The sequence below is a fragment of the Vitis vinifera genome, chromosome 8 (genome assembly GCF_030704535.1).
Source record: "Vitis vinifera cultivar Pinot Noir 40024 chromosome 8, ASM3070453v1".
NCBI lineage: Eukaryota > Viridiplantae > Streptophyta > Magnoliopsida > Vitales > Vitaceae > Vitis > Vitis vinifera.
In genome coordinates this window covers 10,427,882-10,452,499 of record NC_081812.1, presented here as the reverse complement: position 1 = coordinate 10,452,499, position 24,618 = coordinate 10,427,882, and the positions used below count along the sequence as shown (strand labels likewise).

General features: G+C 35.9%; 1 protein-coding gene and 1 non-coding gene across 3 annotated transcripts; one reads left to right on the top strand and one right to left on the bottom strand.

Moving 5' to 3' along the window:
• Positions 1–6,108: 6,108 nt before the first annotated feature.
• On the top strand, positions 6,109–6,181 carry TRNAK-CUU (transfer RNA lysine (anticodon CUU)). Its single transcript has one exon. It is a non-coding gene; the product is annotated as a tRNA-Lys (tRNA).
• A 907-nt stretch (positions 6,182–7,088) lies between these two features.
• On the bottom strand, positions 7,089–12,492 carry LOC100247080 (kinetochore protein SPC24 homolog). Of its 2 annotated transcripts, none has more exons than XM_010655097.3 (6): positions 12,144–12,492; positions 11,825–12,019; positions 8,210–8,375; positions 8,009–8,110; positions 7,567–7,640; positions 7,089–7,412 (listed from the first exon to the last, which is right to left on the bottom strand). In XM_010655097.3, exons 2-6 carry the CDS (start codon positions 12,000–12,002, stop codon positions 7,306–7,308), a joined length of 627 nt encoding a protein of 208 aa, XP_010653399.1. In that variant the 5' UTR covers positions 12,003–12,019; positions 12,144–12,492; the 3' UTR covers positions 7,089–7,305. The 2 variants fall into 2 exon arrangements, with proteins under 2 accessions (XP_010653399.1, XP_002268627.1); XM_002268591.5 differs by having other exon boundaries at positions 8,210–8,351; positions 12,144–12,486.
• Positions 12,493–24,618: the final 12,126 nt, after the last annotated feature.

The following is a 24,618-nucleotide window of genomic DNA, read 5'->3' as shown; positions in this document are numbered from 1 at the left end:
TAAATTTTGATAGTCTTGTTCCATTCAATATAATTAGACCCATTTAATTTGTGTTCAGTTATTTTTGACACAATAGGCACTATATCAGCAACAGAATTCTTACTCTCTTCCATGACAATAAAATTTAATCTTCAAAGCAATCAGCCAGACCAGAAATTGCAATTTACCACTCCAAGAAGAAAAAGACAAATACCTCTCTTACAAGGTGACAAAAGGGTAAAAGGGTCAAAAGCGTGCGTCAAACCCTTGACTCCCTCTCTTTCTCACCCTGAAAGTCGTGAGTCGTGGCGACCAAGGCGGGCGAAGAAACTCAGATCGGTCCGGCAGCACGAGCCGGAGACAGAGCAGGGCTGCTGACAAACGTGGGTCGTGTGTCGGGCCCGAGAAGAATGGAGGCCGGGGCTTTCAATGATCTCGGACGACGCCGACTGTTTGATTTCTGGCGTGGATTTGAGCGCAAACACGGTGCTGCCGATGAGGAAAGGCGTCGTGCTGAGTTTTCGGTGGGGGGCTTAGGGTTCCGGCCGAGGTGAAGACCGCGTTGACGGAGAACGGGGCGAAGAGAAGGCGTGAGAGGGTGGCGGGATCTGAGAAGAAGGCGACAGCGATTCCACAGTCGTCGATGAATCTTTGCGATCCCTCGACAGTTGATCGAACACGTCGGAAAGTCAGATCGAGAGATGGGAAACGTCGGGACGTCAAATCGGTGAAGAAACGGCGGCCTCAAGCACTCCCACGCTCCGGAAACAAGAATGCGCTCCTCCCTGGGTCGGCGGTGACGCAATCCAGACCAAACACGTAACAGGTTACTGTTCCAGATTGTTAGGAACAAAACCCAAAACCCAGAAAATTCCCTTGAACCAAACGTGGCTCTGATACCATGTAACCGAATCAAGGTAATTCTCAATTCCTTGTCTTTATTAGATGAATAATACTTGTTTATATATACAATTGAGAGTCCTGAATTAGGAAGGTATTATCCCTAAGGAAACAACCAAATTATGGTATGTACAGATATATACAGCTAACAAAAGGGAAGGATCAGTTTTCATAGTAAAGGACTCAATAGAGGTTCAGATTCACCAAACTCTTGAGGCAACCTATAATGTTTACCTTCAAACAATCAATGGAATTGCTATAAAAAGTGATGATTTTAGAGTTTTGTGCAGATAAGAACAGATTTTTTAACATCAGCAAGCCCATCTAGCTCAGTCAGTAGAGCGCAAGGCTCTTAACCCTGTGGTTGTGGGTTCAAGCCCCAGGGCCAACTTACATATCTGGTTTAGTTCAGTGGATAATGCATAAGGAATTGATACACATAGATAGTTCAATGGATAATGCAGAAGGGATCAATACTGCTCCACTGTTATGGTAATTAATTTGTAGAGTGGAAGTCCTGCAGACAGGTAGAATTACATGCATACACATACAAATGGATAACTCTTCCAAACTTCTTGTGTGCAGCCAGATTTATAAAACTCAACCTTCAGTCACTAAATTAATACTAATTTTTCTGCTGAATAAAAGATTAGGCACAGAATGGTCCAGAAGATCAACGGAATAATGGGAGATTGAGTAATTAAAACTCATCAAGAAGTAAGTAGTTAGGTGTTTCAATTTGTGTAGCAGTGCAATCAAATGACGTTCTAAGATCATGTTTGGCTGATTTTCAGTGAGACAACCTTGTAAGGGCACATTCCTTCAGTACAATGGTTGTTGTCTCTCCCAAGGATGCAAATGTACCAATTCTCTAGAGTTGGTCTTTGCTTCTGTTTTTGTTAGAAAAATTTATCAATTTCCAATTCATCAATACCAAGCTTAATTGGAAGTTCTCCACATCTAGCAGATCTCCTGAGCTGTGTTTTCAGTATACCATATATATTTTTAATTATGAGGAAAGCATGTAAGCTCTTCAAGAATATAAATGAGGTCCGGAACCATTTTTTAAGTCAACAGGGACTTGTTAATCTTTGGCACCAGAGCACAGATAGGAAGGTCTTATTTGATCCAAAATTCTTCTGTCTTCAAAATCGATTCATGGTATTCTCAGCAGAGCATGGAAATTATGACACCAGGTTAATTTAATTCAAATTAACCTTTTAATCCAATGTATTTATCCCACAAATCCTTTCCACAAGTGTGAGAAATATTAACACAGGTGGGAATTACCCTGCACTTGCAAGTTGCAAAAGCTGTTGGATTGTTAAAGAACATATAATCACAAGATCCTCTAGTTTCTTTTCAAACATTGAGACTGCACACTTTGGTATTGTAACAGAACTGTAGATTTGGCTAGGGACTTCTCCCAGCTTGGGAAGACTGTGAAGCTCAACAATGGATGTGGTTCATAGAATACTCAAGAGCATTCTGAGAGAGGCATCTCCAAATTTTATTTTAATACTGCATGCACTATTACTTCAAGCCAGCAGGGCAGTAGGAATTTACCTGATCCTGTTACATTGCTATGGATATAGAGAATGGGAAGCCAGTCAACACCCATCCTTGGGTTCCCTGTAATTAGCAGATCAGCATGAGTAATGGGGTACACACCGATGATAATCATAATGATCCAGGTCTATCATTGTACGAAATTTGTCTTTAAGGAAAGTTCTGTGTCTTTTCCTGCTTGTGCACAGTTTTCTCTTTTGTTTATGCTCATTTTGTGAACTGATGAGCTTGGATAAGTAGCTAGTTGCAGTGTCACATGTAACTAAAACCAGTGGGATTGATGGTTGAGAATAAAAATTTAGCCCACTGGATTTAAGCTATGTTTTCAAACCTAATTAATATGTCCACCAACTACAACAGTATATATCTTATGAACAAAGACCGAGAATGCAACGGTATTACCCTCATGCTATACTGGTTTAAATGAGGATTCATAGATAATAATCAACCCAACTTAAACTATTGAGAAACTGACCTGCAACTAAGGCAATCTCTTGGTTGGAAGCAATCAGTTTCAATTCAGTTACTGAAGGCTGAGTCACATTGTGGGTGAAAGACCCAAAAAATATTTGCAAAGATCTCCATGGGATGTAATAGGGGGCATAGATATATGTCCTTAGATACAAGTCCAACTTATGTGTCCATGGTCATATGTGGTATGAAACTCAAGAACATGGTGAGGAAGATTGATAGTGGTCTTATGTGTTCATGGTTTAAAGGTGGCATGAAAACATAAAACATGGCAAAATGGATACATGGATGGTTATCACCTACAATGCCTTTTTAATCTATGCACATCTATAGATCCTTTAATGTAATGATATGGGGTGCTATCGGCTTTGGTTTAAACTCTTATCATACTCGTTAATTAATTTTTGTTTTTGTTTAACCTATATCCTATTGAGCTTTGCTAACTCACCTTATTAACAAATTTTTTTTCAGATTCAGTTGTTGCAGCACCCTGTGGGGAGTGCAGGGTGATTGATTGAATGCTTGGAAGAGCTTTTTTGTTGCATTAATGATAGAGCCTAAGGGGTATTTTGATATATGTCAAGTGTGAAGAGATTGAGTATGATGATCTACACAACTTGAGTAGTATATAACTTGTGCTATATATACTACTACTCTGTCATATGAAAGCCCTTGTAATAATGAATATATGAATTGGTGTTGCTAATTAGGAATGGAATTTTTCTAAGTATTATAGGGCACCTAGTGGCAGTTTTGATCGCGATTCCTCTGGTACTAAGAGAATTAAGAACCTAGGTACATACAGGGTATTTGATCGTTCATTCACTGAGTCAGGACAATCAAGCATTTTCTCAGGACAATTGATCGTTTTGGTGATCATCCCTGCCTTTAGCTCCTAGCTCAGTATGATTAATCATTCACTCTTGGGAACAATTGATCATTCTTACCCCTTCCATCCTCCTACTCAGATCTCCAAAAGAGTCCTTGCACTATTTGTCCTCGTTTATTACTAAAAACTAGCTTAAAACAAGGAAAACTCATCAAACATCAAGGTTAAGGATCAAGATATCGATCATGAAGTAGTTGGAGTACTTTGCCTAAATTTTTCAAGGGGTTAGAGAAATTTTTGGATCTTGTGTAAACCATAAAACCTTCAGTATTTTCTTGTTGGTTCTTAAACCAAACTAGCCCAACCAGATCAAATACACACAATGATATGATATATGAAATCCAAAAGTTACTTGATACAGATATGGTCAACTTGGTTGGAAACTTTTGGTTGTTGGTGGACTAGCTTTGAGAAGGATTTTGACCCCTGGTCTTGATATCTTTGGAACTTGGTATTTTCCTTTAATGTTTGAGTAACCATCATTATTAATTCCTTTCTTATTCACACTTGAAATTTTGACATATTATACTTTTGAGTCTCTAACTAAGGAGTGGCAGTGGTTTAAAGTAAACATCATGATTTGATATATAGACCTGTCAAAGCAACTTAATGCTCAAGAGTGCTCGTCTACTCCTTTTAGAAGAATTAGCCACTATCCTCAAATATTCAATTTTTTTAGGCAAAGAGCGGTTAGTCAAGGTGAATGATAATTGATAAAGCATTGTGCGTGCATGTTGGGATACTTTTACATGCATTGGGTTCTTTTTTATGCCTACATATAAGGCTTTTAACTTTCAAAATTTTTACCAAATCCAAGACCAAAAAATTCATAAAAGTAAACCAGAAAAGACTAATTTGGTCTAGATAATGGGCCACTCATTGCATTGATGGCTAGAGAGCTTTTGGTGTGAATATTGGACTAATCTTCACCCACCATTGAAATGTGTGTTCGGTATTGTAGCATTGTTGGTCCACTAGGCTTACACAACATGATTGATAGTTAGTACTAGAAAATTTGACCCTCCACAATCCCTTGGATTTTGATGCTAAGTTGGGATTTGAATATTGATCAAACCCTTCCCAAAAGGGATAAAGATGGAACAAAAACCCCTTTAATAGGATAAACCCCTCCCTTAATTTGCAAAGATTTGAATACTACCATCTTAATCAACTCATTTATTTAATCCTAAAAATAGAAACAATTGAAAAACAGTTTTTCATTCATAAAATTATATCTAATCTTATTTAAAGTGCATTTTACCGTGATTCTATTCAAAGTATTTCCACTTAAAATGTTTTTTTAAGTGTTATTTTTGTTTTTTCTAAAATAATCACATATAAAATGTCTCCCAAAAAAATATTATAAGTAATTTTTCAGATTTTTAAAAGTGTTTCTTAAATTTTATCAAATACCTAATTTTTTCTAAAAACACTTTTTAAGTTAAAAGGATTTGGCTAACACCACGATTAATGAAAGGATAGATTAGCAACAACAAAAAAATCATTTATTTATTTATTTATAAAAAAAAGTATTAAGTTTTTAATGTATAATATTTGTACATGTATGGTTTATAAATTTAAAAAACAATAGATGTAGCAAAAAAAAAACTAAAAATAGAAACATGAGAAACTCCAAAAATATAAAAGATGATTATTAATTGCAAAAAAATAAAATAAGCTCCTAAAAGAAAAAAAATAAAAGTTATAAAAATTTATTTTATATATATAATTATTAATTATAAAAAAATAGAAAAACTCTTAAAAGGAAGAGATGTGATATCGAACAATGCTACTATTTTCTAGGAATAATTTTTCCTCATCATTGTCCACCTAATAAACCCTTCCTTTTTACCAAATTCTAGGACCACTTTCTGCAGTGTGGCCTGATTTTTATGTTACCATGAAACAAAATTCTTGTTACTAAAGTTCCACTTGGGCCATTCCTCTATTACTTTACTTAATTTCTCACTTTTATAAATGCCCACCTACGACAGCCTTGCTGAGAATTAGGGTACTCATAAATAAGGAAAAAATTATGGGGAATATAAAGGAAGTCTTGGTGACGTTGAGCGATAATAAGAATTACATTATATATATATTTTCAATCATGGACCAACAAGCTAGCTTTTTTTTCTTTATTTTTAATCATTGTTCTGTAACATCTCCTGTAATGAGTTGAGGACATTGGCAAGGATTAATCTTAAAAGATCCTGGAGTTTCCCTTTAAACAAATAATCAAATTCCTATAAAGTATCCATTTTTAAATTAATATAAAAAAAGTTCTTTTCTCTTGTGGAGTAGCCCGTCTAGCTCAGTTGGTAGAGCGCAAGGCTCTTAACCTTGTGGTCGTGGGTTCGAGCCCCACGGTGGGCGATTTTTATTCTATTCCTTTTCCCTTTTGTCCTTTCCCCCTTTTTCTAACGTCTAAAGTGCGTGTTAATATTTTCTCTTCTTCACCCAAAATTTTATTTTCATTATCTCTTTTCTCTTTTCTGCCCTTATTTTTATTTTCTTTTACTGTGTTAATATTTTAATTATAAGAAAACATTTTATTAATATCAAATTAAATAAATTTCCAATTTTTATTTTAAAAATCAAATTTTATGTCTTTTGTTTTTCCTTTTCTTTTTTCGCCACTTATTTTTATATTTATTTAAGAAAATGTTTATTTTAAAATTATTTTTATTTTCTTTTTTCCTTCTCTTTTTCCAATATATAAATGATATTTTTTACCTTTCTTTTTTCCAATATCTAAATGCTGTGATAATATTTTAATTATATAAGCAGTAAATATATTTCTTTGTTTCATTTTTAAAATAAAAAAAAATAGCTTTATACTCAGTTTCAAAAAATTTCAAATTTTAAATAATAAAAAAAAATTATACCTCAATTCTTTCGATCAAAGGGTTCTTAGATATTATATAAAATTATTAAAATTTATCCAAACTAAGGCTTACAAAATTACTTTTCCAGCGTATCCAATGGAACATCAGCTAGTATTTAACAGAATTAATTAGAAACATGACAATGAGTTCATTCAGATAAGCAAGCCTGAGAAAATGGTTCATGAGCTGGAAACCTTGTCATGGATTGATAGCCACATTACTCAAGCATATCGGACCATTGCGAAGTATCATCAGACTCGCTAGCTGCTAGTTTGAATTGTGATAACTACTAAAAATCACAATCATTATTAACACAGGGTAAATTATTAATATTCTCCATAAATATGAAATATCATGCTATTTGTTAACAACATAACACAAGTTCAAAAACAAAGTTGAGGAAACATGAGTAAAAAACATTTTCAACTAAGCCAAGTAACCTCCCACATTCTGCACTCCTAAACCACCAGCATCAGACAGTTTATTTACTCTGTGTTATACTGATAACATAAAAATTACATCTGATAACATAAGTCTTCGAGTAGAAGAGACCAATAAAACAAAGAACTGAACACACTGAACTACACAATAAAACAAAGAAATGTGAGACACTCACTTATCAATCATCTTCCATATACGGTTGCATGCATCAAAGACAGACAACTTTGCAGGGTCAAATTCAAACTTCTCAACCACCTTCTTATTCCTTTCCACAATATCTGAAGTTCATCCGGTTGAGGAGGTACCAGTTGCCAGATGGTGAACCACCTATTCAGATCTGAAGATACACACACATGCACACCACACTAGCACACATACAGGCACACAAAAAGGAAGAAAAATTAATGGATTATGTATGTGACAGAAGGATACGGCCAGAAATTTTAAGCTCATCATCCAAGCTAGGAATGATATTCGTGACGGAAGCATACATTGAAAGCTTGCTCCTGCAGACCAAAGAACATTGTATCAATTTTTTAGTATGCAACTAAACTGTTAATCTCAAATTTCTAGAGACTGTGCCCTTTCTCAAGAGAAGGGTCTTTGTTCCCTGTATAGAGGATGATGCAAAATCACACAAATTGACTTGTGATAATAATTGGTCTCGACAACATATGATGGTTAAACAGACTATTGGACATTGCAGGTAAAGTTACTATGTGCATACAGGTAGATGACTAAGGATAAACAAGATTATTAAGAAATGAAAACAAACCAAACCCAACCAATCTCAAACATACACATACAAACTTTGAATGATATGCTTAGAGCAAAAGTGTCAGTATTTTAAAAGACCTTCCATGTATATACTTACTCTGCTCGCTGATCATCTTGTTTGAGTTTCGTCACAATCTGATTTCGTTCTTCAACAGAAACCCTTTGATGCTCTAGATCATTAATCTCATAGATGATGGTTGTGTTCATATAAGATAGACAGACACAAATCACCAATCAATATCATTGAGACATAAAGCATGAATCTCAAAGTCACAAATTTAAGGTGTAAAATACTCATCTAAGCTCCTCCCTAAGCATCTGTTCCCTTTGAAGCTCCCCTTCCAACTCTTTTTCAAGAAAGTTTATTTCTGCATCTGTAGCTGCATCAGATTTTGCTTCATCTGTTTTCTGCTTGCAAGCATCTATCTTTTTCTGATACTCTGCTCCATAAGAGAATTTGTCAACTGCATAATATTAGTATTAACAAGACCTACATGACAATGAACAATATATGAGCATTGAGAACCTCTGTGATGTTAATTCCTAGTACTGAACCAAATGGTCCATTTTTCTTTTGTTTTCTTTTCTATTCATTTTATGGATAATCATGTTTAACAAATAAAATAATGTAGCCATGGTCAGGCATGGGTTTAAGATTTGTTAAATTTTCCCTTGCCTGTACACACTCAATTCTTGTAGAGAGGTTTCTTTTATATGAGAAAAAATAAATATCAAGAAGGATAAGAATGGATAAAAAGGAACAAAAGGAACATAAAGCTATGCCAAGGAACAGATGTATCTTTTTAACACTCCATACAGTACAAGGATGTTCACATCAGAGTTGGCACATTCAGGAAACCTTCAAACATAGCAAACCAATTCCAAAAGGAGATGATAATTGATCTATACCATCATTACAAATGTGTCTCAATGAATAAAGAAACCCAAGATGTTTTTATTCCCCTTGAGATCACATTGCTTATATTCGAAAAACCACCTCCAACAAGTACAAAGCTCAGATAGTCCTGAAGTTTTTAGCTTCTCTAGTTAATGAGAGATGAAAGTTCAGTCTTGATGGAGCCCTAGCACTAAGATTGGAACTCAAAATTTTTACACTCATTCTCCCACTGCCATCTTGTTGTTGCTAACAATTCCTGGTTGATTGGATCCTAACGAATAACCTTAAAAATTCATTTTTAAAATTTCAGCATAGTGAACCAAATTAAACTCTGGTTTTGATCTGTGGTGCTTATTCATACCTCTGAAGTTGCATGAACAATGGCTGAGAACAATTCGATGAGTGGGAATTTGGTTATCACAAATTGGCATAATATGTGTGAGAACTGAGAGGGATGCCAAACCAGTGGATCATTCTTTTTCTTCACCGTACATTGGCCATAAAAGTTGTGAAGTTGCAAGAACTTGTCTTTTCTCTATAGTTGTTCCTCAAAGTGATGCTAACATGTATCATGGATATCCATACTTTAATTGATCAGTAAAATTGGCAATCAAAGGAGTTAAGTTCTTTTGTTGGTGCCCCATTACATCTTATTGTTTAGTTTGAAGGAGTCAATTTAAGTAACAGTCTAACAGACACAAATCTTTTATCTCTTGGGACATAGCTATAAAACACTTACAGGACATAATGTTACATATGGTCAGTTCTCTTTTACATAAAAAAAAGAATATTATATATCTCCAGCATGCATCTCATTTTTAAGTGCAATGTCTGATAATGGATGCATTACATACAACACAAAATGTGGCAGTGAAAGCACTTTCTACTACTACTATTTTCAATTGTTTTAGAGAAAAATCAAATTAAAAAATTAAAAAGGATTACCATACATCATATTTAACTGTTTAATGAGTATTTTATGGCTAGAAATGATTGACAAGAAGGAAAGAAGTGAAAGAGTGTCCAATGTGGAAAACAACTCATTTCATTACAGATGCAAGTGGGACATTGAAACTTAAACATAATTAACTACCATTGCAAAAAATATTGAAAAATGTGTCATTTAAAAATTTCCATTGTTGATTTTGAGGATGATGAGAGTAAAGACTTGCTTAAAATGTTTTTTTTTCTTTTTGAGTGATTTTCTCTTAGGGAAGGGAACCATGATGAACTTGGAAATATAGAACTTTAAAAAGGGCACATATACACTTTTTTTACTAGGAAGCAAGAAAATATTATTAACAATAGGGAGAGAAGCTATACACTACAGTACACAGGACATCAGAATGGGGAAAAGGGCACATATACAAATATCAACATTCTGTACAAATATATATTTATACTTGTACATTGTGATAGTTTCTTTCTTTGGCATATAGGTTGGGGACTTGTATGAACTACTAGTCTAATAACTCTTTTTTTTTTTTTTTTGATAGACAAAGATCATATATATTAACAAGGCATGCACAAAAGCATACAGGGGTATATATGAAGGCCCCAAAAGCATAGATATACATAAAAAAAAACAACTTCCTCCACCTTCCTTAGAGCTCTACCAATTAATAAAATCCATCAGGGACAAGAAGCAGTCTCATATATACACTATTCATTCCAAAAAAGTATATAGAAAGGATTGTTTAATTGTTTGACCCACTTTTGTAGTGTTATCAAATGTTCTCTTATTTCTCTCCTTTCAAATGATCTAAAGTAAGCACAAAGGAGTAGTTTTCCAAGATTTCTTCATATTCCATGTGGAGTGCATCACTCACTCTATTCCACGCTTTTTGCATGTAACAAAAGATCCATGTTAGCTCAAAAAGGCATTTCACACTGTGGCGTGCATCACCCACTCTATTCCAAAGTGCATAAATCAGCTATCAAGGCATGACTGCTTTCGAGCAATAGAGGAGGATGTAATCGACCATTTCTTCTTCTCCTTTGCACAAATAGCATCTACTCGAAATTCTCCAACCCCTCTTGTTAAGTTGATCCAATGTTAATATCCTTCTTCATGCACTGAGAATATGCCACATTTCAGATTCATCCAAACCATCTTATCCTCTATATCACTACAAATCGTCCATGATTGCAATCACCTAAAAAAAGTCTCCACCTCATCTACCACTCAATCATGAAGCTATCTTGTTAACTTAAGGAGCCCTATTGAAATGCCTAGGTAATTGGTGGGGAGAGTCTCTACTCTACAACCCAAAACCCTAGCTACACCTTCCACATTGGCAACCACCCCCCACCCTTAAATTGAGAATGTATGAAATTTAAATTATTTTTAGAGGGTTCTCATTTTTGTTTTTGTTTTTTTTTTTTAAATTTTATTTAATGTTTGTATGAAAACACACTTTTCCCTATCATAACACAAACTTGTCAGGCATATAAGAAGTTAATTGCAATAAGCCTAGACCAATCACATCGTATAAGGGTTGTCATGATTTTAACTTAGCAGACAACAATGGACTTGCAAATGCAAAAATTCTTATAGCATATAACATAAGCACAATGTTTGTTCAGCTAAGTCCACAAGGCCAATATTCAATTACACACTTGAAATAACAGTTCTTTTAGGCACCTACTTCCATATGTAGAAACCAATAGAGCTCCACAAGAAAATAATTGATAAACCCAATCACTTTGAATTCGATATGCACCCGTCTCTCCAGTCCATAAATGCACCCACAATGCTCCAGTCAATAAAACACACATTTTCCTGGCAAGCTAGCCATAAATTCCAAACAAGATTGCAAATTAAACAAAGATTTAAACATGCGTAATTCTCTACTTGGTTCTTCAGAAAATGCAAGAAAAACAAAAGAATCTTAAACCTAGATTTTACATTATTCAACGGAGCCTAATAGAAATATTCGGCATAAATTGAAATTTTCCTCCAATTTTCAGGGCAACCAAACAGATCAAAAGTGAAAATACTAAGGACCAACGAACCTTGGACCAAGCTCTGCACTTCACCGAAATCGGCATCGCAACTTGATTGAAGAGCACTAGAATGTTCTAGACACTGCGTCAGGCTGTCGATGTCCCTCTTGCCCCGGAGACATTCAACGAGATCGTCGCTGTAAGAAATCAGCTTCTCGACATCAACACTTTGAGAAAAATCGCCCATTTAATCTTGACCGTCCTCTGCAACCATATAGGGTTTTTGAATCAACGTATAATATAATAGTGATCGCCTTCAACGAGTCTAGGGTTTGTTCATCGAGAAATGATGAAGCAGAATTTATAGATTCATAGGTGAAAAACCCACCTTGAGTATGATGGCGGCAGTGGTGGCCGTGGAAGAAGATGGCGGCGCTGAGACCTGGACTTCACACGGATGGGGCAACAGAGGTGGGTATGGAGGAGGGTATGACCGTGGGCGATTTTCAGATGAGAAAATATGTGGGAAAGAGAGGGGAAGAGAAGGAGTGCGGGAAATGGAGTTGATGAGAAGAGAGAGGAAGGTAGATATCGTAAGAGAGATCTAAGAGAGGAACAAGAACTGATTTCTTTGGTGTATATTTTCTCAAGAAAGCGAAGCTAATGAGAGGGAAAAGCACGTTCAAGATGAATTTGAGTTTTCGGCTCCAATAGAGAGATTCTTGGGACCAAAACGACGACGTTTTCCTATCCATTCCAAGGCCAGATATTGGCTCTCAAAAATTATACAAATTTGAAATATTTTACTTTCATCTTATAAATATCTTAAGGTTAAAATTAAATTAATTAATTAATTAAAGAAAAACTTCATAAATTTTAAAATTAAATAACTAAACAAATTAAGATTTGAATTTGAAAAAAAATTAAACAATTAAAAATTAAAATTATGCAAAATAGTATTTTGAAAGTAGAATTTTGTGTATTTAAAATTTTAAATAGATTAAAACTAGTATTTTACATATTTAAAATAAATAAGTTATAATTATTTAACAAATTAGCATCGACATGTTTTGCTACATGTTTAATGAATTATTATCACTTTATCAAGTTATTCATATAATAGTGACTCAACCCATCTATTTATCAAGATTATGTTTGGTATTCAAAAAACACGATAAAAAAATCAAATAAAATAATAATAATAAAATAATAAATTTAAATTTAATAAATTATTTTTATATACAATTTTAAACATTTTTCTCTTGTGTTACCTCTTTTATATAATTATTAAATAATTTAAAAATATATAAATTTTTAATTTATTTTTATTCTATTTGATATTTTTTAATAGTAAAAACAGGGTTTGACTTAAAACCCTATCTTTTTTCATATGGATAGAATCTCTGGCAACCTTGGGCAAATTAAGATAATGATGGGAGAGGAAATAACGAGTATTTCTTGTCATGTTTGTTAAAAATACAAAAAGCACAACCAACGCCAACTACGTAATGCTTACTAAAACCGTTATAAAAAACCAAAATTTGAGAAATTCTTTAATATTTTAAGAATAATTTTTATTTTATAATTTGGAATATTCTCAACTCGATCAGGATGTTTCCAAATATTTCTTAAAAATAATCATTATATATAATATAAATTAATTTCAATCATTTTTATATTTATATAATTATTTTTTTAAACAACTAAAAAATAAAAATAATTAAAATATATTATAAAAAATCATTATATTTTCATTAAGATTATGTTTGATTTCTAGAAAGTATTAAAGAAAGAAAAAAAATCTTTAAAAAATATAAAAGAAAATCAAATATAATTAGAATTTTTTTTGTATTTTAAAATTATTTAATCTTTAAATAATAGAGGAAATCATATGAAAATAATTTATTAATTTTAAATCTTTTTTATTTTCTTTTATTTCATTTTTCCTCTTTTTTTTATTTTCTCTCAAATGTTCCGAAAATCAAACATAACCTAAAAATGTTCAAAAAAAAATTTTATCAAAAATTGTCAAATATGTTTTGGAATTTGGAAAACAGTGTATTCATTTTGAAGAACAAAAAATATATATTTTAAAAAAACTGTTCCTAAATCAACTCTTATTTATATCAAGTATGTCTAGCTCATTTTTTTGACATTGTTACAAATGCTATTTATAAAGCAAAAATAAGTGAATAAATATAAGGTAATGAGAAACTGAATAATTAAATAGACAAATGATATGAAGCTTTTCAATTTATCAAATAAATAAATAGGAAAATAAATAACAATAATAATAATAAATAAGGCAAAAGAAGGGAAAGAGTTGGTGTCATGGCTATGAGACTAGCTGCCACACCCCTGAAGTTTGCACTAAATTTTTCACAAGTGCGCGGTGCTAAGGACCCTTCCTTAGCCAACCTTCCTTCCTAGCGTTTAAAAAAACAAAGTAAAAGCACAGTAAGAACAAAGCAACAGGGACACACACGAGGTTACGGGAATCCTTTCCCAACTTGTATTATTTCACTCTTACAAGACAAAATTGTTTCCTGAACCAGAGTACAATGCTCTCCACCTAAGCATACAAGAAGGAACCCCTTTTCCCCAAACTCTCTCCCTCTGTTTCAAGGTTGCAAGAGCCCTTTTAAAATACTCAAGCTGCAGTTACAAATTTGAATTTCCCAATTCAAATGTTGGAGCCAACTTGGTGGTTATGCAATTGGCCAAAACCACCCCCAACTGCCTTGCATAACCACCCACCACCTAGATAGTGGCCTGCACATGCCACCCACTTGCACCAACCATCATCCCCCAGCCAACTGCAGGTCAAATGACGGCTTGACTTGGTCACTTGAGATCAGGCTACTGGCAGGTTCGAATTGCAGCAGGAGATGAAGGAAAGACCACTTGTGTAACTCGATATGGATCATACGAGTTTTTGGTAATGCCCCTGCTACATTCTGCAATTTGATGAATGATGTTCTGTTCGATTATTTAGATGCATTTGTGGTAGTGTATCTAGATGATATTGTAGTTTATAGTAAGACTCTAACAGAACATGAGAAGCACTTGAGATTGATGTTTCAGAGATTGAGGAAGAACAAGCTTTATGTAAAGCTAGAGAAGTGTGAGTTTGCTCAGGAGGAGATCACCTTACTTGGGCACAAGATCAGTGCAGGCCTGATCAGGATGGAGAAAGGCAAGGTGCAGGCTATTATGGAGTGGTCAGTCCCTACCAAAGTGACGGAGTTGTGGTCTTTCCTTGGCTTGGCCAACAAATACAGAAGGTTAATTAAAGGGTATTCAAAGAAAGTGTCTCCCTTTACTGACCTGTTGAAGAAGGACAACCCGTGGGAGTGGAGCATGCAGTGTCAGATGGCCTTTGAAGGTTTGAAGGAAGTCATTTCCACTAAGCCTGTGCTGCAGTTGCCAGACTTGGACTTACCCTTTGAAGTCCAAATAGATGCCTCAGATAGAGCCTTGGGTGGAGTCTTGGTGCAAGAAGGGCACCCTGTGGCGTTTGAAAACAGGAAGCTGAATAATGCTGAGCAGAGGTACTCCACTCATGAGAAGGAGATGATGGTTGTGGTTCACTACCTGCAGCAGTGGATACACTACTTGCTGGGAAGTATCTTTATCGTGGTCACTGATAATGTGGCCAACACCTTCTTCAAAACCCAAAAAAAACTAAGTCCCAAACAGGCGTGATGGCAGGAGTTCCTAGCCGACTTCAAATTTGAATGGTTGCATTGACCAGGAAGTCACAATACTGTGGTTGATGCCTTGAGTAGGAAAGAGGTGATTGCCTACATCACGGCTCTCTCAGAAGTCATCTCTGACTTCAATGAGAAGATCAAGTAAGCTACGGAGCAGGATGCTGCATATGGCAGGCTGAAGCAGCAAGTTAAAGAGGGCGTGGTAAGGAGGTATTGGTTAGAGGGAGACCTCCTTGTGGTAAAAGGAGGAAGATGGTATGTTCTTATAGGCGGCCTGAGAAAAGATTTGTTGCAAGAAACTCACGATTCGAAGTGGGCAGACCATCCCGGTGAAGAGAGGACTCTGGAGCTGCTAACCAGATCCTACTACTGGCCTAAGATGGGTGAGGATGTCCAGGCATATGTGAAGTTCTGTCTGGTTTGTCAGATGGACAAGACCGAAAGGAAGAAGGCTGTAGGGTTGCTACAGCCCCTCCCCATTCCAGAGACACCTTGGAAGAACATTTTCATGGATTTCATCATTGGATTCCCAAAAGTTCGTGATTTTAAATCTGTCTTTGTTGTTGTAGATAGATTCTCTAAGTATGTTGTGTTTATACCTGCCCCTAATGCTTGCCTTGCGGAGAAAGTGGCTAAGTTATTTTTCAGTAATGTGGTCAAACACTTTGGGTTACCTAAGGACATAGTCAGTGATCGAGATGCACGGTTCACAAGGCGATTTTGGGTTGAGTTGTTCAAACTCTTGGGTTAAGAGTTGAAGTTCTCTACAACCAACCATCCTCAAACTGATGGTTAGACGGAGATGATCAATGCCTTGCTGGAGGAATACCTCAGGCACTATGTGACAACAACACAAAAGAATTGGGTGGACTTTATGGATACTGCTCAGTTGTGCTACAACTTGCAGAGAAGCTCAACAACAAGGATGAGTCCCTTTGAGCTAGCTATTGGGGTGTAGTCACGGATGCCTTTGGAGGTGGCTAAACAAAAAGCAGGAGGAAGTAGTCCTGCGGCATACAAAATGGCTCAGTCCCGATAGGAGATGTTTGATGAAGCCCGGGATAGTCTAGAGAAGGCAGCTAGACAAATGAAAAAGTATGCAGATCGTGACCGTAGACCCTTGGAATTTCAGGTTGGAGACAAGGTCCTCCTGAAATTGACTCCTCAGATTTGGAAGAAAATTAGCAGCAAGACAAAGCAGGGGGGTCTAATTCCTAAGTATGATGGACTATTCGAGGTGATTAAACGAGTTGGGCAGGTAGCCTACATGTTGAAGTTGCCTGATAGGCTCAAGCTTCACCTGACTTTCCATGTGAGCTTTCTGAAGCCTTACCATGAGGATCTGGATGCAAAGATGGTACAGACAAAGCGGGTCCCTCCCTTGGTCATGAAGCAGTTTGATCGAGAGATAGAGAAGATCTTAGATCATAGGACCATGGGACATAGTAGAAAGAATCGGCGAACTGACTTCTTGGTTCAATGGAAGGGAACTTCAAAAGCAAAAGCTACTTGGGAGAAGGATGTTACCTTGTGGCAATTTGAGACAACGGTCCAAGCATACTGGCAGACTAAGTCGAAGAGGGCGTCGACTTCAGCAGGCAGGGATGGGTTTGTCAGCCCCTTAGCCTCTTGACTTAACCATGGAGGAATAGGCCTCATGGGTAGGCCTTGCACCCATGATAACCTAGGATGAAAGTAAGGAAATCTTGGAGGTTTGGTGGTTCAAACTTCAGGGACTATGTGAGGAGGCCCCGGGCGAGCCAGACACGCACCGCTCGCGCATCGTGGGCGAGCCAAACGCCCATCGCTCACGCACCACAAGTGAGCTAAAAGTGCACCATAAGCGGGCTAAACACGCACCACAAGCGAGCCAAACGCTCACAGGACGCGTACCACGAGCGGGCTAGACATGCACTGCGTGTGCACCAAATGGGCATCACGCACGTACTTGACTTAGGTGGTGCAGATAAAGGTTGAGGGACTTTTGGAATTTTAATTTTAATTATTTATTTTTCCATTATGTTTCTTTAGGCATATTAATGTCTCTTTCAGAAACAATGAAAACGGCTCGTATTGCTCTTTAAGGGAGAGGGGGGTAGGTGACTCGAAGGAGGGAGCCACCAAGGGAAGCCTTGATCGCACCAAAGGGGCACCATGACACGGCCTTGGGCGTTCCTAAGACACATAGACGCGACTCAAGCACACACACACATGGGCTCCACGACATGTGTGATGTGCACCTTGTGGTCGCAACGGCACGGGGCTTGGTGCGGCCTACTCCCTCCTCGCGCAGACACGAGGGCGCATGAGCCTTGTGTGGTGAGCCAACTGATGAAACCATGGATACAATGTCATGGTATGATGGCTCCAAACAATAGCCGACTCGCACCATGATGCCTACGCACAGCATAGGGGCACAATGCCTTGTGCACTAAGAGGGATTAGCCATGGGCGCAATGCCATGACTCGTTGCTATGAAGATGGACCGGACAAGGGGAAGCAAGCAACAAGCCCAAGCCATGGGCACCTAGACATGGCACGGGCTCACACATCAGTGTGGAGAAGGCACACTGATGCACCAGATGCTTGGTCAGATGGTTGGTGCACGCTGCTTGGCTCAGAGGGCCTTGATCAAAGACATGTTGATGGGCACCCGGTTACAAGAGGCACCTTGTGGGGAAGGAGTCGGCTTGTTAGGGGGACTCTCCAACAGCTTGGCGAGCAAGACCTGAGGATATGGCAGTGTAACTAGCTAGTGGCAGCTAGCTTGGACAGCAAGTTACCAAGTCAAGCCGTCATTTGACCTACAGCTGGCTGAGGGATGATGGCTGGTGCAAGTAGGTGGCATGTGCAGGCCACTATCTAGGTGGTGGGTGGTTATGCAAGGCAGTTGGGGGCAGTTTTGGCCAGTTGCATAACCACCAAGTTGGCTCCAACATTTGAATTGGGAAATTCAAATTTGTAACTGCAACTTGAGTATTTTAAAAGGGCTCTTGCAACCTTGAAACAGAGGGAGAGAGTTTGGGGAAAATGAGTTCTTTCTCGTATGCTTGGGTGAGAGCATTATACTTTGGTTCAGGAAACGATTTTGTCTTGTAAGAGTGAAATAATACAAGTTGGGAAAGGATTCCCGTAACCTCGTGTGTGTCCCTGTTGCTTTGTTCTTACTGTGTTTTTACTCTGTTTTTCTAAACGCTGGGAAAGAAGGTTGGTTAAGGAAGGGTTCTTAGCACTGTGTACTTGTGAAAAATTTAGTGCAAACTTCAGGGATGTGACACTAGCCCCACTATGGGTTTTTCTTTTTTCATTTTTCTTTTTCTCTTTAAAGAAACGAAGGAAGAAGAATGAAAGCTTTGAAATTGGGTGAAGGATTAGTTTGAATTAATCCCCATTAATTCAAAATTAAATAACATTAATTAATATTTATTTAAGATTAATTATAAATCATTCAAAGTAATCATAATTAATTGAAAAGTAATGAACTTAGTTAAAAATTAATTAAGATTTAATTATAGATGATTATCCAAAGTAATTAAGATTGGTTTATGTTAATTTAAAATTTTTCAAAATATGAAAATGTCATTGTAATTGAATGGTGAATACAATTTTCGAGATCAATTTTTAAAATTCATTTTTTTAGAATAGTTTTTAAAAATAGATTTCAATTATTTTTAGAAATAAAATTCTTTTTGTGAATTCTAATGTGATAAATATTTCTATTAAAAATTTTCAAAGTATTCTTTATATTTTCATAATATTTTACTAATATCAACTTAAAACACTTCAATTTTATTCTAAAAAATAACTTATTTTTAAATTAAATTCTCTAAATAAAAAAAAATCGTGTCAAAATTTTGTCAATTCTAAAGAACATAAAACCAAAATCATGAACAATTTACAAACAAACGTACATCACTACTTGGAGGATCAAAATTAGCTACATGGCTCATGAAAAGTTGGTTTTCTCTTGAAGATATGCCTAAGGAAATGGAAAAAAATTTCGATACGGGAATAAGGAATAGGGGATGAAAATGAATATTTTGTTTCTATTCCTATTTTTTGGTAAATAGAAATGAATTTGGGCTATGTTTAGTTGATGGGATAAGATAGAATATGTATATCCTAAAATATGTATATGTAGATCCCTTTTGGCTAGACACCCCGATAAGTAAATTTTTTTCTATTTTTTGGAGGAGTGTGGGATGGCTACTAGTTGCATGTTGAGACGCATGGCGAAGCACATCACCAACTCACCATGGTGGTTGTTGGGATAGAGACTTGTTGAGTGGATGGGGAATAGGAGTCAATAAAATCTTGCATGAAAAGAAAGAGAAATAGGACAAGAGAACGAGCAACGGCTGGAAGGGGAAAGGCAACTGGATGGAGAATGAGCAAAAAAAAAAAAAAAACAACAGGAGAAGGGGATTTTTTTCAGGATTGAAAAGGTGGCTTTTACCAATTGGAGGTTTAGAGAGAATGTGAGAAAAAATTGAAGCAAAAAAAACGGAGGAGTACCAGAGAGCTAAGGAGATGGTGGTGAGCTTGCGGATATCCCGAGAGAGGCAAGAAACAAAGAAGGTTTTTTTGGGCGAGAAAATTAGAGAGCTGGAGAAAAGAAAGAGGACTGTAAGGCAGCTAGGGGAAATGGGGAGCTACTAATTTTTCTAGTGGAAGGAAGGAAGTGGTAGAAAAAAAAAAGTCTTTGAAGGGGTTCAAAAAGAGAAAAAAAAATAGAGGGTTGGGGGAGTAGATTTTGGAAGAACAAAAAAAACACTGGTTTGGAAGGAGGGTAGAGAAACAGTAAGAAACGGGGGAACTTGCTCAGGGACTCCGACGGTCCTCTGTCTCAAGTTATTGGAAGGTACTGTTTATGACTTTATTTCTATTTGGTTTTCATTTTGGTTGTCTCTGGTTTTGATGAAGGAATCTGTGAAATTGTTTGTGTTGATGTGACGTTTATGGAATTGAGCCATATAATTCCTAGTATAAGACCCAACTCCTTGCACTTTTCATTTTCATTTCTTTTTAGAACTATGGGCTTCCAGTTTGCTTGAAAAGTTGTATATACTGCAATATGGGTGGTTGTTGTTCCATTGTTCATGGAGTTGCTGGGTTTTTCCACCTAGAAATGCCACAACTGAGACTATGGGCATGGCATAACTTAGCATGGAAAATTCAACTAAATGATGGGTCCCAACACTATCAACTCATTTCCATTCTTCCCATTCTTTCATGCAGCCACCAAACCCATTTTTTCTCACTATTTTCTCCATTTAAACTGCTTCCAATTCTCTTTCACACATGTGCACCCCACGTTTCCATTTTAATTCTCCATTGTTTTTATATCAAAGTTCAATTTTCCAAAATACCCACTTTTAAATTTAATCTTCAAATAATTTTCCAAAATTTCAATTTCCAAATTTAAAATATTTAAAACTTCAATTTTTAAATAATTTCCCAAAATTCCGATTTTTAAATTCATTTTTTTACAAAAAAAATTCCATTCTCAAACAATTCTTCAAAATTAATTTTCAAAACTCTAATTCTTAAATTTAATTTTTTTAAAAACTCCAATTTTCAATTAATTTTCAAAACTCCGATTTCTTTCAAAATTAATTTTCAAAACTCTAATTCTTAAGTTTAAATTTTAAAACTCCAATTTTTTAATTAATTTTCAAAACTCCGATTTCTTTCTAAATTAATTTTCAAAACTCCAATTCTTAAACCTAATTTTCGAAACTCCAATTTTCAATTAATTTTCAAAATTCCAATTTCTTTCAAATTAATTTTCAAAACTCCAATTCTTAAATTTAATTTTTAAAACTCCAATTTTCAATTAATTTTCAAAATTCCAATTTCTTTCAAATTTAATTTCTGAAATTTCAATTTCTTTCAAATTTAATATCCAAAATTCCATTTTGTTTTAATTTAATTTTCAAAACTACCATTTTCAAAGTTTTTTTAAAAAAAATTCCAATTTTTAAATTTAATTTTTGAGACTTCAATTTTAAAATAAATTTCAAAACTGTAGTTTTCTTTCAAATAATTTTAATCTCACTCTAGTTTTCAAATATTTTCTAATTTTACCACTTTTCATCATTCATTAGGGTTTTAAGCCACTAAAAATCTCGTTTTTAAATAAACTTGCAACATTTCCTTTCAGGTAAGCACTTTCGCAAATTTTCTTTGATTTTAAAATAATTTTTCGCTTTCCTTGATTTTTAATAAGCATGAATACAATTTTCATAATTCCAAAATAATGGAATTTATAAGATTAATTCATACAAAATCAATTGGGCTTTGGTGGGGGCCCTACATATGATCTCTTCTGATTGTCAACTGCTATACTTTATGAATATCGTTTGATCTTTGTCTTGCTCTTTGATATGTATGTAATAATTTTATACTTAAGTTAACCTTGTTTCCATGATAGTGCACCATTACTTGCTGCTAAGGTACAATCTGACTCTCACTTTGCTTTTTCTTATGCATGATTCGTTTTATTATTTGATCATTTCATTGGAATCCATTGATTTCCTTATCAATTGTCACGCGTGCTTCACCTTATTTACTAGAGACCCATTTTTAGGGGCTTAGAGGGGTGTTATGGTCTTTATCATACCTTCCCAATAAGTAACCTGACCCCCGAACCCAGACTTTGGTTTTTCACAGACCGTCTTTTCCAAATAAGGAGTCACACTTGGGGTTTTCTTTCTTATTTTGTTTTCCCTTATAAAAAAAAACAAAAATAAGTGACGACTTTAAGTCTTTTCTAAAAATCATATTTTTCACCAAACAAATAAAAAAACGAGTTTCGCCATCGAGTGGGAACACATCGAGCCAAATGCGGGGTTCACAAAATGGCAACTCTACTAGGGATCACTAGAGGGTCAAGCTTGAACTTAAGTCAAGGTGATTGTGGCGTTTGATTGGTTGATCAGTGGGGACCCACCTCTCTTTGTGTTTTTGTTTGCTTGACCGTTGATTACACATTGGGAACTCTTGATATCATTATCCTTGATGCCTACTTGGCTATTGTATTCGTTTAAGACACATACATATTGATTATATTGATTTGATCCTTTTGTTTATCTTCACATATTGACTCTCCTTGATATATGATTACTCTGCTCACTTTGACATGTACATTCTTGTTGTTGCTTATCTCGTTCATCTTGACATGATTGATTCTCTTGGTTGTATATTATCGTGATTATCAAGGAGCATACTATCCTTGCTAGATATTCATCTCAATTATCATATTTCTTGCTTAGCTTGTGCGTATATTTGAATGATATACAAGTGTTTTGCATGTTTGTTTGTTGCATGACTTCTCTCCTTCCGTGTGATTGCATGAGTTGCTTGTCTATGTGGGACACACACCTATCCCCTTGTCTCCAACTCTCTAGTCTCGGTCGACCTTGTTTTCTTTGATCTCTCGTATTTGATATGAGACTTGTTGCTTTGTTTGCTCTTCGACCGAGCTAGTGATTAGGAATAGGGTCTAGTGATGGACTATATCTATGTTTGGGAGCATTTTGGAGGTGGCTGACACATTGATACTAATTGGATTTTGACTTTTGAAGACTTGTATAACCCAGAGCTAGATTTCAGGATGTTTGCGTGACTAGTGTGTTTTTTCTCTGCTTAGTTTGATGGGATTTTCGGATGCACCCACACCACTCACTGTGCACTTTAGTCAACTACTAAGTGTTTAGAGTTGTGAGAGCTTTCACTATAGCAAACCCTTTGGGATGTCGAGGTAGTGCATGTGTGAAGGTGATGACCACCTAGCATGGAAGCACCCTATCTCTTTGGAGGCGTGCAGAAGGTTGTGTATCGTCGGAAGGTACGATCGCTTCTGCTAGGGATCTTTTGAAAGTCCACCTGTCTTCTTTTTAGAGCCACCTTGACCTTGTAGGTTGAGAATTAGATCATTTGACTAGGATTTCCTCTCCTACACGTGGGTGTATCTAAGGGTCTTTAGAGCCTCTTTAGTTACAGTTCGGATCCAATACTCCCTTCTTTTTGGTCTTCAGTTGAGAGTGCTTAGAGATTGGTGCAAGTTTGAGTATCAGTTGGACCACCTTTTGTCATGTGGTGTTGACTTCCTCTAATCTTTTGTTGAGTCTAGCATACTTTCTCCCTAGGGCTTTAGATAGTCTTCTACTTAACGTTTTGGGATATGCTCATTGATTATGCTCACCTTTTTACATTCTTCACATGTCATGAGCTTGGTACTTCATTCTTTGGTCAATTTGCCTATTTCTATTTTCAACTAAATGATCACATTTTCATTACGGAAATGTGAAAGACATGTGTTTCACATTCACATTTTTTTTAAAGGTTCGCCTTTATCACCTTATCATTTTTTTTATTGAGCTTGGGTTGAAAGTGAATTAGAGATATTTTGTTATAGATGGAGTATCGATCTCATGACAGTGTTGTTTTTTACGCCTAATTCATTTTTTGGATTATTGATAAAGATTCTTTAGTCACATTTGTAGCCATCTCACAGTAGACACTTTTATGACCTTTGAGTTTCTTTCATTCATCTCGTTTTAGATTGTCATCACAGGACCATATATCATATGATGTGTTGTACTTTTGACTTGAGGCATCTATTCATTTGCACATTGTGGTCTTAAGGCATGACTTATCATGAAGGATATTGAACTTATTAGCCTAGGATCGTAGATTCGACCTAGGGAATTCGAGACTATGATCCATTTCACCTTCTGATTAGAGCAGTACCATATCTATATCCATATCCTGACTTTGTAGACTTGATGACCTACACATTTTGAGCCTAACATGACACCACAATTTGGTACCACTATACGACTTTACCATTCTTGTTCGCCTTAGCACACTACAGTGTCATTGTCTTTTCCTTCCATCATTTTATTGGATCTAACTAGGTAGAGTCTGAGATGGTTAGACCTAAGGTGAGCTTTGCATGATGATAGATGGATCATGATGAGAGAGTGGTTTGACTGCTTGATGAATTTGCTGAGGCAGATGGGTTATCATGGAGCATCTAGATCTGAATCATTGCACATGGCTTCAAAGAGTTAGGATGACTAGAGATGGTGATTTTATGAGACAATGGTGAGTGGCTTATGATGATAAAGTGAGGTGATTGTCGAA